At 41.8% G+C, this 17,500-nt stretch overlaps 1 protein-coding gene across 1 annotated transcript; it reads right to left on the reverse strand.

The window, feature by feature from the left end:
- Positions 1 to 6,109: 6,109 nt before the first annotated feature.
- pfn1 (profilin 1) lies at positions 6,110 to 14,416 on the reverse strand. The gene is made up of 4 exons (XM_083788719.1): positions 14,285 to 14,416; positions 12,506 to 12,650; positions 7,625 to 7,817; positions 6,110 to 6,829 (listed from the first exon to the last, which is right to left on the reverse strand). Exons 2-4 carry the CDS (start codon positions 12,647 to 12,649, stop codon positions 6,732 to 6,734), a joined length of 435 nt encoding a protein of 144 aa, XP_083644845.1. The 5' UTR covers position 12,650; positions 14,285 to 14,416; the 3' UTR covers positions 6,110 to 6,731.
- Between the last annotated feature and the right edge of the window lie 3,084 nt (positions 14,417 to 17,500).

Genomic DNA, 17,500 nt, shown 5'->3' on the forward strand with positions numbered 1-17,500 from the left:
ACACACACACACACACACAGAACACACACACAGAGAGAGAGCGCTCTCGTTACAGCAGTGATTTGTAAAACTTTTACATCATAATGATTCTCTATTCTGTCCTGATCTCTGGCACAAAATATGTTCATTAATAATTGATAGGAATACTGTACATATTCATTAGGGGGTTCTAGACATGAACATAACTTGGTTTTAGAGCCACTGAGAGGGTCAAAACTGTCCCGGTTATCCTGCGCACACACACACACACACACACACACACACACACACACACACACACACACACACACACACACACACACATATTCTTTTTGTAATAAGAAAGAATGTAATAATAATGAATTATATTATTATGACGTCATGTCATGAACCATGAGCTATAAAGTAGATGAATAATTAATTCAAATCGTGGTTTTTGCTTCTGCTTTGTTGTCCTATCATTATTTGTTGGTCCATATACATGTAAACAATTGTACATTGGGTGACAACTTGGCTAATAATTATACAGTTGGAGATCTGGTAATTCATAAAGTAGAGGAAGAAAAGCATACAGGGGTTTGTGGTTGATAATTCATTAGAATTTCAAATGCTCATCTCTGAAAAAAGTAAAAGAAAAAAAGGCAAACTCCATGTTGACGATAATTAGACCTTAAAAAAAAATACGTAAATAATTATTTATACCGGTATGCAAATCCTTGGTGTGATCTCATCTTGAATCTGGGTGCCCTTACAGAATCAAATATATATAGAGAGAACATTGAGAAGGTTCAGAGAAGGGCTACTAAATGAATACCAGGTCTGAAAGAACTGTCATAGAAAGGATGCCTACGTTAGTGTAGGAGGCACAGTCTAGACCAGTGTTTCCCAACAGTGGGTCGGACACTTTTATATATATATATAAAAAAAAGAAGAATCCCCCCAAAAAGCTCTTTTATTTTCAGTAATTTCATGAAATCAAAGAGGATTTCTAATAAATTCGAAATCAAATGTTTAAGTAGTAGTGAAAATTGCCGATCTACAAGTAGATCTTGTAGAATTTGTAGATCTGCTATTTTCACTAGTTTGTGTCCCGGGGAGACATCACATTTCTGTTTTAGGTCACAGGCTAATAGGTTTGGGAAGCGCTGGTCTAGAGGAGATATAATTGAGGTCTATAAACTTGTCCACCAGATATATGACTTTACAGGAGACGAGTTTGTGAATAACAGGTATATATATGTTATGACCAAAAAAAATGTAAAAAAGATCTGAGTGACTAAAGTATCACTCGGAAAAGATATTTTCTTTACACTTGGAGCTGTAAGAACACGGTACAATTAAACTTACAGAGGAAGTGGTCTAGGCTCCTTCATACTTTTAAGAATAGACTTGACACATTTTTGGTCAACAAAATACTTTTTGTACAATTATAGAGCTGGCTTGTATACAAAAAAGTGAGAGCGTGTGAGTGAGTGCACATGAATTATTGTGGACCTATATTTTAAATTGTAGAAAATGAAATTATGAAAGCATAGGATGTGTATAATTATTATGTGGGATTGTATGTTTTTTCACGATTTTAAAGAAATATACGTGTTTGTGTTGACGCCGGGACAACGCTCCACACGTCCCAAACTCTTCTCCCTTCTGGCTCCAAAACTGTGGAATGCACTTCCCATTGCAGTCAGAACTGCAGCATCACTCCCAATCTTCCGCCGTAGTCTGAAAACCCACCTTGTTAGACTCCATCATGGCCCATAGCACTTACCCTACCCCCTTAGATAGCATTTCTGTAGACTTAGATAGCATCTGATACAGACTTATATCATGTTATGTAGACGGCACTATAATTGCATTGTATATAGTCATAGCACGCCATAGTACATATGTATAGCATAGTAGTATATATGTATAGTCTCATAATATAGATATTCCACTGTTACTTTCTTAGCTTACGCATGTTTTATGATAAATGCTTTTGTGATGTATTCCCATGCTTTTGTTCTTGATTATTGTAAATCGCTCTGGATTAAGAGCGTCTGATAAATGCCTAAATTGTAAATTGTAAATTGAGTCTGGCAAAGAGGATTTCATCCTGTGTGCCAGAAATGTTTCCAATTTCGGCACTTAATCCAGTAGGCCTAAACAAGAACAACACATGGTCAATGATTGATTGAAAATCGTATTTCACAGTATGTAGAATGGGTACATTTCAAACGAAAGCACAAGACAAGTCAATATAAAAACCATGATAAACACTGAGACTTGTTCACAACAGGGTCCACCATTTTCAATTCATAATATTTAAAGAGAAGGGGTGGGGGTGGAACTGAGACCTTTTGTTTATGGGGCCTGCCAGTGCAGCCGTGCTCTTTTAGAGCGGTTTTGAAGGAGTCAAGGGATGCACATGTCTCAATGGCTGTTGGTAGGGCGTTCCACATTTGTGTGCCATCCCTTGTTTGAGCCGAACCGAACATGATTTGCACATGGTTTGTTGAACTCCCTCTTGTGTTGGGAGTGTGGATTTTGTTGACATTAAGGAAGTACATGCCACATGGGTATCTTGGTGATGTAGTGAATCTTGTAGACCAGACCCAGCCATTCCAGCCTATCAAAAGGGGCAGGGGTGAGGGTGAGGTGGGTTCTGGCCTGGGAGTGAGGCCAAGTAGTAGCCTGACCAATTTGTTTTTTGAAGTCTGGAACCTTGTTTTAAGGGCCTTTGAGGTGCTGTGGACTGTTACCATATAGGTAATGCATACTCAAAGAACGAAACCTTGTACAAGGTCACCACACCATTGAGCCAAGGCACCATCCTGGTGCTTATGAGTTGATTTTTTTCAAGCCTTGAAAAGTTCAATAAAGCACTCCAGCATTGCTATATAGGAGCAATGGGACTTGAACATGGAATGTCCGTACAGTGTCTGATCATTAGACCACTGCACCATCAGTCAGACACACTCAGACAAAGTCTCCTGGTAATTTTGTGTTAGCCTTCAGTTAGTAAAGTTGAAACACTCCAGCATTACTGCATTAACTATAGGAGAACAGGGATTTGAACATGTAGAGCTGTATTAACTGAAGGCTATTGTATAGCAGTGGCTCACAGCCTCAGCCTGATGACCTCAGAAGTCTCATATCTCCCCTGAGCCAATAGGCAATAGAGGGTATGCACGTGACGACATCATCATCAAACCAGGAAGTTATGCAGGAATGCCTACTGAGCCTTACTTTCTGGCCTTGACAGCCCAGACATCCACACAGAAAAGTCCTATCTGATTGCATTATTAAACAACGTTAAACAATGTTAAGCTCACTTTGCATGTTGCTTTGCCACTCGATTTGCCATTCGATGTGCCATTCACTTTAAGCCATTCTGACCTGAGATCAGATTCATACGAGGTTTCCGACTGGACACACACTGGTCTGATGAACCCATTCTGACCTGAGATCAGATTCTAAAAATGTCAGTCGTTCTTTGATTTTTCAAAAAATAGCAGACCTACAAGCTCGTATCGCGCCACTCGGTGGCGCGATATGAGCTTGTAGATCTGCTATTTTTAAATAGCTAAAGCATAACATGATGCTGACATCAAAATGGGTGCCCGGTCAGAATGGGTTAAACAACGTTAAACAATGTTAAGCTCACTTTGCATGTTGCTTTGCCACTCGATGTGCCATTCACTTTAAGCATGTGCACACCATACATACTCTAAGGCGCATACCCTCTATTGCTTTGGCTTAGTGGTTATTAAGAACTTAAGATGTTGGCCGGCGGACCTGGGTTCGATTCCTGGGTGTTACGCTAACATACAAAACAACTCTTGAAGGGTCTTCAAGGTGTTTTTTTGACCAGTGTAAGTGCAGCTACAGGCTAAAATGTAGTCTGAAGAGTGAGTCGCAGTTCAGATTGCAATGGGAAGTGCATTCAATAAATAAACTGTGAAGAATATTTATACAACAGGTAGTTTAGTAAGAAGAGCTTGTGGATATAATCACACCAGCCACACTTGGTTGTGCAGTATTTTGAATAACATATAGCTATTAAAGGTAAGGTCATTTTATTTATAAAGTGCCTTAAACTTTCAAAACAATTTTTACAACTAGGTGCACAAGAACATAAATAAATTATAAAATAATAATAAATAAAAAGAATTACAGAGCAACAAAAACACTAGCCTACATCTCAAATTAATTTAGATAGCCTAGCATTTTATAGCTAGCCTAGCATTGTGTATAGGCCTATAGCACTGTATACGCATAGTAGTATAGAGCTAGCAGCTAGCATGCTACACCATGATGCCTCACACAACACACGTTTATTGTCGCTCATTATTAGAAACGCCAGTACGATTTATGCTTTATAACATTTGCAGTGTACTGTTATCGCCACAAGGTGGCACTGTGGCAGCAAAGCCAGATTCCTTTTTATTTTTTTATTTTTTTTTATTAAACGCAAGGCAAGCCAACCTACAGTGGTGGAAAGTACATTTACTTTAATTACTGTGATAGAGTATTTCTAATTTAGAAATGTAGTGGAGTCCGTACATCTCAGAGGCAAATGCACTCTTACTCCACTACATTTACATTCATTTGAAAATGCTAGTTATAGATTTGAATTATTATTACAAAACATATACATTTACCACGTCCTATTTAACCTTTGGCTATTTGAAAATAGCCAATATACATGAAAGCTCACAACGCGTTGCGTTGCATTATGGATAGTCTTACAATTGACCCAAAAGTGACAACAAAACTTGAGTCTTTAAGGTAATGATATTATGGAGATAAAAAAAAAAAAAAGTCAGTCTTCAGGGATGTGATTTTCATTAATGTTAAAGTAATTCCTCCTCTTCTCTTCTGAGAAATGCTGCTTTTCCTAGACTTCACTGCTGTGTTTCATTCTTGTTTTATAACAGCCTGTTACGCTCTATCATCAGTGTGTCTACTACTAGCATATTGGTAGTATGTCAACAGAGCAGAGTGCGATGTAGCCTATACTATAGAGCGAGTGGCAAGATCTTCACAGCTGCACCTTATTCTTATCTAATGTTTCCTTATCTCAAGCCTAGTTATGCAGCAGTTTGGAAGAGCATCTACGCAACCAGGAGAATCCACAGCAGTAGTAGCAGCTACCTCCTTGCTGTTGGGCGTCAGAGCAAGATCGACAGCTTCTACATCGTCATGGATCAGCACCTCATCCCATGCCAGGCAAACCGTTCACTCGGGACATTTGAACTTTCAAAGCACATTTTGTGTTTAATGTGTCTTCAGTGATTTAAATAGGTTCTCAATGTAATTGGGTGCCGGGGCCCGGGGTGGTCTTTTCCCCAGGGACATGTCATGTGTCCGACTTCAATGACGACACAGTACAGTATTGCATCCCAGGACCCCTGGAGGGTCACATGATTGCATCCTTTCTCAATTGAGTGAGTCTAGGATGCAGGATACAGGCTATTTATAGTGTTAATACATTAATACATGTTTTAAACTGATTTAAAGTGTTATTTGTCCAATTACTTCAACTCTGGTAAAGAGTAAAACATTTATTTAACTCTGGTAAGGAGTAAAACATTAATTCATTTAACTCTGGTAAGGAGTAAAACATTAATTTATTTACCTCTGTACCAGAGTAAACCTTTAACTCAGAGCAGTGTTATCTAAATCTGATATAGAGAACTCAGCACAGTGTTATTTGTCAAAACACTTAAACTCTGATAAAGAAGGAACTCTTGGGCTAGTGTTAAATGTTGAACGATTTCCAAAGTGTTAATTTAACTCTAGACAGTGTGGACCTATATAGAGTATGAAAAAGAGTTGAAATGGACTCTGTGAGAGTCAATTCAACACCAGACTTTTTGCTGTGAAGCATTGTTTGAATTTGTTTCCACCAATTACAATCTGCTAGTTTTATCACTTCCTATGTGTTCTCTCTTTGGATTGGATAAAACTGCTATCCCGACCTAAAAACGTGTTTTCTGTTTACAAATGTGCACATGACTCACCTTGAGTGTGTGTGTGAGTGGTGTGTCCCCCACTCCATTGTTTGCTAACAGTTTTGCTAATGACTAGCTGCAGGTTGAACCAGTTTCTCTCTCACACACACACACACACACACACACACACACAATAGAATCTTGTGTTTTTATTGGTCAGGTGATAAGCTACAACACATTTTTACAGTCATTTAATGTCTAATTGTATCATACAGTATGTAAAGCCTCACTCCTGTCATTCATTCATTCATGAAGACATTTATTTAAAACATGGCAGTACCGTTATCACGATATGTATAATTATATTCATATAATTATGACTAATACAATATTTATCCTTAAAGAGCAGGACATCACCTCTAGAGTCCATTACAGCATTAGTTATTTTTTTTATCTATCGACAACCACTCACTCCATGGAGATTATAGTTTTGTTTTGGTCACATTTACTGAGACAATTACCGTAAACAATATTTAACTAATGTTAACTTAATAAAAGACCAAATGTTAACATTCCTGAGGCAAATAATCCAATATTTAACTAAAGTTAACTTAATAAAAGACCAAATGTTGTAACAAGATTATGTCAACAAGACAATGTATTTGTACCGTAAAAACAATCTGTCTGTCTTGTCTGTAATGGAGTCCAGAGGTGATAGCATGCGAGCGAGTCGGGGGCATCCATCCATATTTGAAATTTGGACGTCGGAGAGGTGTGTGTGTGTGGGGGGGGGAATGTGGGGTCATGTGGTCAGGTTTAGTAGCCAGCGGTGTCCAGGTATGTGCCGACCTCTAGAGCGCGAAGGTTCAGCTTCGATCCGTGAACACCTGACACGCCTTTTACTATCACTAGAGCTGGAGACAGACAGAGACACACAGGTTAGACAATTTACTATCACTAGAGCTGGAGACAGACAGAGACACACAGGTTAGACAATTTACTATCACTAGAGCTGGAGACAGACAGAGACACACAGGTTAGACAATGTACTATCACTAGAGCTGGAGACAGACAGAGACACACAGGTTAGACAATTTACTATCACTAGAGCTGGAGAGGAGACAGACGGAGTAGACACTTTTACTATCACTTCTGGAGAGAGACACAGACTATTTACTATTTACAATTTAGGCATTTAGCAGACTATTAATCCAAAGCGATTTACAAGAGTAAATGGAGAGTCTGGGACGTGTGGAGTGTTGTCCCGGCGTTTTTAGTGAATGTTCATCCAGCTTCCCTGTGTTGGCTGATCTCAGCACGTGTGGGGTTTGTAGGGTCAGATCAGACTTTGAATATATGGGGGTGCCATAACTTTGGTTGCTTTAAAGGCCAGCATCAGAGTTTTGTACTCTGTAACCAAAAGCCAATGGAGGGAGCGTAGAAGGGAGGAGACATGTGAGAGATTTGGCTGGTTGAAGACCAAGCGAGCTGCGGCATTCTGGATAGAGAGGCTTAAGTGCGCATGCCGGTAGGCCAGTAAGAGAGTTACAAAAGTTTGATGTCTGGATAAGGAGCTGGGCTGACTCCTGGGTGAGGAAGGGTCTCTAATCCTTCAAATGTTAGAGTGACCGCTGTAATGTGTGCTTTGAAGGGCAGACAGACAGACAGGCAGGCAGACAGACAGACAGACGTTCAGCTACATGTCTCACCCTGTCCCGTCCTGTACACTCCGATGTTGTAGGTCTCTGTCTCGGGGGGCGTGGCCTTCGTCCTGATGTCCATGCTCTTTGCTGATTCGTCCCTGATGAGGTTCCTCAGCATGGTGCACCTAACCCCGCCAACCGTGAAGCCGGTCGTGAACAGAGCGTTCTCGTCCCCGACGAGCTTCTTTATCTCCTCCGGCTGTACGAGAGAGAGAGAGAGAGAGACATCAGTTAAAACCAGAGGTAAACAGAGCATCACCTACTAGCTCAGGGGTTCCCAAACTGTGGTGCATGCCCCCCTTGTGGTGCACGAACGCCCGGGGTGAGGGACATGAAATGGGTAATGGCAGTTTTATGGTGTTCAGCACAAACGGCAAAATCTGGTAAGCCCCAAATTGACAGTAATGAGCCCGCAGACCCCCATTTGAAGAAGACATGCCAGGGACCCCCACAAGAGAAGATTTTTACAGCTCTAGTAGTGATTCTCAACCCGTTTAATTTCAAGGACCCCCAGTTTGACATGCATTAGTCTACGGACCTCCATTTAAGCAGCTGCGGGAGTATAACAGCTGTATTTCTCTCTGTGATTATTTGCCATAATCATATTAAAAAAAATGTATCATTTTCGCCCAAATGCAACGAGACTTAGTGTTGGGGGGTGCGTCAGCTAGGTCAGGAATGTTTTGGGACCACTGTACTAGCTTATTGATCTCTTCTGGATGAGAGAGAGAGAGAGAGAGAGAGAGAGAGAGAGACAGGCAGAGAGACAACAGAGAAGGGCAGAGAGAGAGAGACAGACTAAGGATATAGTTAGCACCACAAAAAGAAAAAGATCACACCTGTGTGAAGTGAGGGGCGCTCTTATCATCGTACTACGTATCACATTCTGGCCAGACACTTTTGGTGGTCTACACTACACTACACTACACTACACTACACTACACTACACTACACTACACTACACTACACTACACTACACTACACTACACTACACTACGAAAGCGGATGGTAATTTACATCAAGTTGTAACTTCACTGATTTAGTCATTTGTAATCATCAGGCAGGAAACCACAAGCCGCAATCGGAAAGTACCCACAATAATTCCTGTGATCAGATAGAGGGCCTACCCAATACAATCCTTGATGCAGCGTAGTTTGCCGTTTCTTAGTGTACTTTCCAGAGACTATTAACCCATTCTGACCGGGCACCCATTTTGGTGTTAGCATCATGTTATGCTTTAAGCTATTGAAAAATAGCAGATCTACAAGCTCATATCGCGCCACCGAGTGGCGCGATACGAGCTTGTAGGTCTGCTATTTTTGAAAAAAAATCGAAGAACAACTGACATTTTTAGAACCTGATCTCAGGTCAGAATGGGTTCATCAGACCAGTGTGTGTCCGGCGGAAACCTCGTATGAATCTGATCTCAGGTCAGAATGGGTTAAGTGTCTGTATACCTTTGTTATCCAACGGGGAAATTGTATTTTATTGGGTAGGCCCTAAAATTATGATCGTGGGGAATTATTTTGTGTAGTACTTATTTCGGTTGTGCTTTCCTGCCTGATGACTACAACATATACAACATGGAGGATGTAGTTCTATAGTGATGTCACTGTGAATCCAACATGGAGGATGTAGTTCTATAGTGATGTCACTGTGAATCCAACATGGAGGATGTAGTTCTATAGTGATGTCACTGTGAATCCAACATGGAGGATGTAGTTCTAGTGATGTCACTGTGGATCCAACATGGAGGATGTAATGTGTCTAGTTTCCTATGTAAGTACCAAAAATATAGAGTGCCTTACAGGTCCATTTGGTTCCATTAGACCCTTACAGGTCCCTGTAAGGGTCCATTTGGTTCCATTAGACCCTTACAGGTCCCTGTAAGTGTCCATTTGGTTGTAAGGGAAGAGAGGAGAGGAGAGAGAGGAGAGGAGAGGAGAAACAAGTTGAGACACAGAATGCGTCAACCTTCACATACCACAGACCTGAAACTACAAGTTACACAACCGTGTGTGTGTGTGTGTGTGTGTGTGTGTGTGCATAGCTCAAATGACAGGCAGTAACCACACACACACACACACACACACACACACACACACACAGAGAATTGCTGACATCTCATATCATAGATGCTATATTCCTCTTTCCAGTGTGTGTGTGTGTGTGTGTGTGTGTGTGTGTGTGTGCCTGACTAACAGGAAGTGCAATGCGGACAGAACGTGTTCTTGTGTCTACTTCCTGTAAAGGCCTGAGCTCATGACCATATAAGGAGACAGTGTGTGTGTGTGTGTGCGCAAGAGGAAGTGTGTCGCTCACACTAAAATGAGCCTAGCTACTTTAAACATTTACAATAGTAAATATACTACACTACTACTAATACTACAATAGTGAAACACTGGTGAAAATATAGATGTACAAGCTCACTGTGTGAAGGAATTAATTGTGAGCTTGTAGATCTGCTATTTTCAAAAGACATGTAGGCCTAAATAGAGCTGAAGTGGTTAATGTATAGGTTTTGTAACAATAACCCAAATCCACAAAGTAACTAAAGTTTTCAAATAAATGTAATGGAGTAAAAGTACAATATTGGATATATATATATATAGTGGAGTAGAAGTAAAAGTATTGGAAATTGGAAATACTACAGTAAAGTAGGCTTACAAATACCTCTCAACATTGTACTTGAGTGCAGTACTTACATGTTAAGTAAATGTAATTGGGTACTTTTTAGCTACAGCAAGTCAATTTCACTAGTAGTGTAGCACTATTTGACAACATCAATAATGTGGGAGTTGTAGTCCATTTGAGACTTGACTTGTAGTCCATTTGTGACTTGTAGTCAATGTGGGACTTGTAGTCCATGTGCATGACTTCCCCCATGTTGCCTTGTTAAAGAAATAATCTACAGCCAATGAGAGGGGAGAGCAGTTCCATGCAAACAAGAGGCTCTGCTATTGGCCGACGCCCGGTCAAAGTACACACACACACACACACACACACACACACACACACACACACACGTTAACTTTTCACTCCATTTTATGGAAATGTTCTCTTTTTTTTTTGCCATCGTTTTTCAACCCGAACCCCGAAGCCAAAAAACAGCAGATCTACAAGCTCACAATGTCCAGCAATATGTGACGCGTCAATCAGCGACAACCTGCTCAGTTGGGGGTTCAGTGTCTTGCTCAAGGACACTTTGGCACGCTAGACCCCCCCCCTCCCCCCATACACACAACTAATATGAATTTCTACATACTATGAAATACAATGTTCGATCAATGGAGTCTGTCTGTCTGTCTGTCTTGCTTCCTGGCTGCATTACTGTGAAGTCCTTAACCCATTCTGACCTGAGATCAGATTCTAAAAGTGTCTTCGATTTTTCAAAAATAGCAGACCTACAGGCTCGTATCGCGCCACTCGGTGGCGCGATATGAGCTTGTAGATCTGCTATTTTTAAATAGCTAAAGCATAACATGATGCCAACACCAAAATGGGTGCCCGTTCAGAATGGGTTAAAGGATCCATTAGTTATAGTTTGTACATGTTACTACTAACCAATCTGATCCAATTCACTTTATTTATAACAATCGTGTTGAAATTGTTCCACAGTGTGCGTGCTACATTGATTGGTTGATTGCTTTATCAACAGTTTGATTGATTGATTACTTTATCAACCGTTTGCATACAAAGCAAAGCAAAGTACAGTACAGTACAATACAAGGTCTGCTAAAGAGGATTTATAACCAAAGAAAGCACTATGGCTTGTTTCCATTGGTGTCCTTCATATTCAATTCATCAAAACGGAAAATAATCCGTTGTAGTGAGTGTGTGTAGTTATAGTGTGTGTGTGTGTGTGTGTGTGTGTGTATAGTTACAGATATTCTACTGTTAGACAGATGTTAGGTTTTCATCTTGCTTATGATCCTTGATGACGATTTCTATGTATGTATGTATGTATATTACCATGTGTGTGTTGTTCTTGCTTACTGTAAAACGCTCTGGACTAACCCATTCTGACCGGGCACCCATTTTGGTGTCAGCATCATGTTATGCTTTAGCTATTTAAAAATAGCAGATCTACAAGCTCATATCGCGCCACCGAGTGGCGCGATACGAGCTTGTAGATCTGCTATTTTTGAAAAATCGAAGAGCGACTGACATTTTTAGAATCTGATCTCAGGTCAGAATGGGTTCATCAGACCAGTGTGTGTCCGGCGGAAACCTCGTATGAATCTGATCTCAGGTCAGAATGGACTAAGAGCGTCTCATAAATGCCTACATTGTAAAGTGTAGTTACAAAGTGCATATTGTACAGTGAGTGTGTGGAGTGTAGTTATAGTGTGTACATTGTACAGTGAGTGTCTGCTAGGTACCATGGTGTTTTTTTAACCCATTCTGACCTGAGATCAGATTCATACGAAGGTTTCCGCCGGACACACACTGGTCCTGATGAACCCATTCTGACCTGAGATCAGATTCTAAAAAATGTCAGTCGCTCTTCGATTATTCAAAAATAGCAGACCTACAAGCTCGTATCGCGCCACTCGGTGGCGCGATATTTAAATTCAAGGACCCCCCCCAGTTTGACATCCATGATTAGTCTATACGGACCCCCATTTAATGGCATTCATAGCTCTGGGGGACCCCCAATTTATCTTGTAAAATCAATGTTAATTTAACTCTGAGAGTGTACAAATTGAAGCAAATTTCCCCCGTCAGGGTCCATTTGTCCACTCTCAAGAGTTACAGACCCATAAGGGTCCATTTAGTTACAAACTATCATTTAGCTGGGGGACCCCCTGGAACTCCCTCAAGGACCCCTGGGACTTTTGGAACCACTGTCTTATAGCGTATAACATAATGTGTATATTCTCTTACCGTGATGTTCTTCAAGGAGCCGTTCCCCGTCCAGAGGCCCTCGGATCCAGGCTGCTTCCCCACGATGGCTGCCTCCTGGGCAATGGTGATCCCTTCTCTGTCTGGGGCCATGAGGTTAGGCAGGTACGCATCCCACGAAGACATTCTGCATGGGGGAGGGCGAGAGGCATAGAGAATACATCAGGCACTGAGAGAGAGAGAGTGTGTGTGTGTGTGTGTGTGAGAGAGAGAGAGAGAGAGATATTTTGAATGGTAGAGAGACATAGAGAACACATTTTGAATGAGAGAGAGGGGGGGGGGGGGGGGGGGGGGAGAGAGAGCTGGTTTCAAAACAAAGTAATTGATTGCCTGAGTCCTGTGGTGGGAGTTCTGGTCTGGTTTTGGTGAACATTAAGTAGTTTCCCTGATAAAATATTGGCACTCTGGCTATTGGGCGTGTGCGGGCGGCCACCTTCTGGTTTTTTCAAGATCTCCTCTACAGTTTTCTCCTTTTTGCCGGCACCGCCACAAGGACTTTGGTGTGCGTATATCTTCTTTGTACACATTAAGTAGTTCCAGTCATTTGGTGGGGGGCTCTGAGGGGCCACGCATTAAAGATGAATTAATCCACAAAACTATAGCGTCATTTGTATTGTTGACATATTTCTACCATATAGCGTAGGCAGCTCTGGTTAAACTTTGACCCCTCTGTCCCATGTGGAACTATGCTTTAGTGCTGCTGGCGTAGTGATATATACTATATAGTTCCATGTGTCAGAGGGGTCAAAGTTGAACCAAAGTTGCTCTATGGTAGACGATGTAAATTGACATTGTAAACGATACAATTGGTTAGTTTTGTGGATTCTTTTTTTTTGTATGCGTGCAGAGGTACTACAGGGACCCCTGGGGCACCAAATATCTGTGTGATAGGAACCTTTTTGGGGGGGAACGTTGGCCCAAAAGAGCAGATCTACAAGCTGTACAAGTTGTGAGCTTGTAGATCTGCTATCTTTCTGCTATAGGGGAGAGAGAGAGAGAGAGAGAGAGAGAGAGATAGCAATGAGGAAGACAACAGATGAGGAACTGCTTAGGCAAGACAGACAGACAACCCGGAGTTAGGGGGGAGTTGAACCAGGAACCCCCCCCCCCCCCCCTCCCCCCTCTCCCAACGGTAAAGAAGTAATTCAGTATACAAGTACTTTTAAAACATTAAACTGCAAGAAATGGCAGATCTACAAGCTCACAACTTGATCATGATCACAATCACTTTTAACATACTTTAAAAGTAATCTCAAATGCATTTCAACATGATTTAATCATCTTAGACATACTTCAAAGTAATTCAAAATGCATTTCGACATGATTTAATCACCTTAAACATACTTCAAAGTAATTCAAAATGCATTTCGACATGATTTCACCACAAAACAAGCAGATCTACATGCAAGCTCACAACCCGACAGTCTCACAGCACTACATTAGATACTTTAAAAGTAATATTTCCAAACAAAATACATTCAAGAATTTAAGAGTCTTGCCTTTACTATATATCATTCCTGCAGCCTCTATACTTATACCAGACCAATCTACAATCTCAGAGCTATGTGAGCTTGTAGACCGGTCGGTCGCACTCTGGGTTATAGTGCCGCTTATAGGGCCCATACGTGTACTTAAAAGTACTTTCATAAAGTACTTTTTAAAGTACTTTTTAAAACAGATTTTAAAGTCGTTTTCAGAGCAGTTTTCAAAGCAGTTTTTTAAAGTACTGTTGAGGTATTTCAAGTAGGGGTTCAAACTCACCTGGTTTTTAGGAGTGTGCTCGGCAGAGAGGAGAGAAGACAGGAGAAGAGAGAGGTCTGACATAAACCAGGAAGCAGAGCAGTTTGTTATATAGTGCAGGCCACACCCAGCCTACAGGCACACACACACACACACACACACACACACACACACACACACACACACACACACACACACACACACACACACACACACACACACACACACACACACACACACACACACACACACACACACACACACACACACACACACACACAGAGGAGTGGGAGGCGACGAAGAGAGAGAGCTAGGGCGGGGGTTAAAGAGAGATAGAGAGAGTCTGACTGGGTCACATTGAGAGAGAGAGAGAGAGAGAGAGAGAGAGAGAGAGAGAGACCTTTATTTTATTCCTATTTATATTACAATATTTGTACATTGTTTTATCTTGATTGTATTGTTCCACTTTTGCTTTGGCAATGTAAACATATGTTTTCTCATGCCAATAAAGTTCCTTTTAATTAAAATTGAACAGACAGACAGGGGTTAATGATTGACAGGTCCAGATAGCCAATAATAAGCTGATTCATAGAGACATTTGCACGATCAATAACAATCTGACCTCAGTCAGTATGTTGCAATATGATTGGCTCACGTCTGGCTTTGAGCGGGCCAATCGTGGATAAGCCTTGAAGGTGGGGAAATTACCTGCCAATGCTGCAATGGCTACCAGCTCCCGCCCTCTCTTCCTGTGTGTGTGTGTGTGTGTGTGTGTGTGTGTGTGTGTGTGTGTGTGTGTGTGTGTGTGTGTGTGTGTGTGTGTGCACAAGCGCGCAAGTCTCTCTCTCTCGCTCGCCCTGTCAAGTACAGACACACCTACAAGCCACCTCTGCATTCCACAGTCACACACACAGTCACACACACACACACACACACACACACACACACACACACACACACACACACACACACACACACACACACACACACACACACACACACACACACACACACACACACACACACACACACAGGTATGTGCTGGCTAGTCACAGCCTGTGTGTGTGGAGGAGTGTCTGCTATAGTAGTGCACTGAAGTACTTTAAACAAATACTTTATATATAGCTGTAGGAAATACTTGCCCCGTGGTCTTAAAAATCTTAAAAAGAACTTAAAAGGCCTGAAATTTTCACCTCAGTTTAATCTGGTCAATGTTGATCAATCAATTTGAATCAATGTTTGCCTGTTATCTCTCCTAAAGGTGCCAACACATCAACACAGCATGTCAGCATGGCTTTGTGGACAAAATCCAATGACAACAAAACAGTCTTTAGTTTTGGTACACCCCCTGGACATGACGCTAGTACGTATATGTCACAGGGTCCGAGAGGCTAAATGTCATCAAATGGTGGTCCGTACGTGGCTCATAATGCAGTATAAATAATGGTCCCTTGGTGTGAAAAGGGTTGAAAACCACTGAACTGCACCAGGTCTCTGTGCAGAACAGCATAGCCCAGTTGGGATGTGAGGGTTCAACTGGTTATGGAACGCAGACCGTAGTGGTAACTCTGAGGACGCCCCTAGCCTAGGGCAGTGCATGGTTCCCAAACCTTTTCACGTCAAGGACCCTCGTAGTAAATTGTCCGTGGACCCCCCATTTGAAGAGATATGCCAGGGACTCCCGTGAGACAATTTATATTTTTATAGCTCTAGCGGCGATTCTCAACAACGACCCTCAGTTTGATATGGCTACGGACCCCCATTTAATGGCATTTCTTTCTCTGGGACCCCCAATGTATATTGTAAAATCAAAGTTAATGCAACACTGAGAGTGTACAAATTCATTTCGTACACTCTCTGAGTTACAGACCCATAAGGGTCCATTTGGTTCCTAGTTATCATTTAGCTGTGAGGACCCGCTGGAACTCTCTCAAGGACCCCTAGGGGTCCCCGGACCCCACTTTGGGAACCACTGGCCTAGGGTGTCCCCCGGACCCTCTGATCTATACCCGTAGATCTACAAGTCCTACGACGAGATAAGAAAGATGTGGACACTCGTTGCATGCATGCTGTGCCCTCTGTGGCGTGCCCCATGGGCCTATCGTTGACCTGCATTGTCTTCACACAGGATGGAATGTTGCTCCATTCCTTTAAAAATAGCTCAACAAGCTGATCTACATTGACACGTTGTGGTGAGCTTGTAGGTATATCGTCTATTTTGATATTTCAAAATAGTAAAAAAATGGCAAATAAGTTTTAAGGATAAGGGGTAAGATTGGCCCTTTGGTGTTTTAAGCATTATGTTATACTTTAGCTATTGAGAAATAGCAGATCTACAAGCTCATAGTAGCGCAGCACCGAGTGCCGCGATACGAGCTTGACCAGCTTAACCACTGACATAGAAACAGGTTTTTTTTAAGGTCAACATGAGACAGTGGATCAGATGCATAGAGATAGTCAAGTAAACTAATCATCACTCATCAGTCTCTAAACAGTTGAATATCACTCTCTATGTACCGAGGTGAGGTCACTCGATGCAGACAATGATATAGTATAGTCTCCTAATCATATCATTGACATCAGCTCACCAATCTTGCTGCTGTGTTGTTTGCACATTGTCTGTGATGTCTTGGTACAGTGGACAGTATGTGTCTGTGGTGTCTTGGTACAGTGGACAGCATGTGTCTCTGATGTCTTGGTACAGTGGACAGTATGTGTCTGTGATGTCTTGGTACAGTGGACAGTATGTGTCTGTGGTGTCTTGGTACAGTGGACAGTATGTGTCTGTGATGTCTTGGTACAGTGGACAGTTTGTGTCTGTGATGTCTTGGTACAGTGGACAGTATGTGTCTGTGATGTCTTGGTACAGTGGACAGTATGTGTCTGTGATGTCTTGGTACAGTGGACAGTATGTGTCTGTGATGTCTTGGTACAGTGGACAGTATGTGTCTGTGGTGTCTTGGTACAGTGGACAGTATGTGTCTGTGATGTCTTGGTACAGTGGACAGTATGTGTCTGTGATGTCTTGGTACAGTGGACAGTATGTGTCTGTGATGTCTTGGTACAGTGGACAGTATGTGTCTGTGATGTCTTGGTACAGTGGACAGTATGTGTCTGTGGTGTCTTGGTACAGTGGACAGTATGTGTCTGTGATGTCTTGGTACAGTGGACAGTATGTGTCTGTGATGTCTTGGTACAGTGGACAGTATGTGTCTGTGGTGTCTTGGTACAGTGGAC

This window comes from Protomyctophum parallelum (genome assembly GCF_964188405.1).
Source record: "Protomyctophum parallelum genome assembly, chromosome: 18".
NCBI classification, from domain to species: Eukaryota; Metazoa; Chordata; class Actinopteri; order Myctophiformes; family Myctophidae; genus Protomyctophum; species Protomyctophum parallelum.

Coding starts and splice junctions, on each gene's coding strand:
- pfn1 (XM_083788719.1), bottom strand. CDS start 12,649: ATGTCTTCGTGGGATGCGTACCTGCCTAACCTCATGGCCCCAGACAGA. Junction 7,818..12,505: donor GCTCCTTGAAGAACATCACG/GTAAGAGAATAT, acceptor TCTCTCGTACAG/CCGGAGGAGATAAAGAAGCT. Junction 6,830..7,624: donor AGTGTACAGGACGGGACAGG/GTGAGACATGTA, acceptor GTCTGTCTCCAG/CTCTAGTGATAGTAAAAGGC.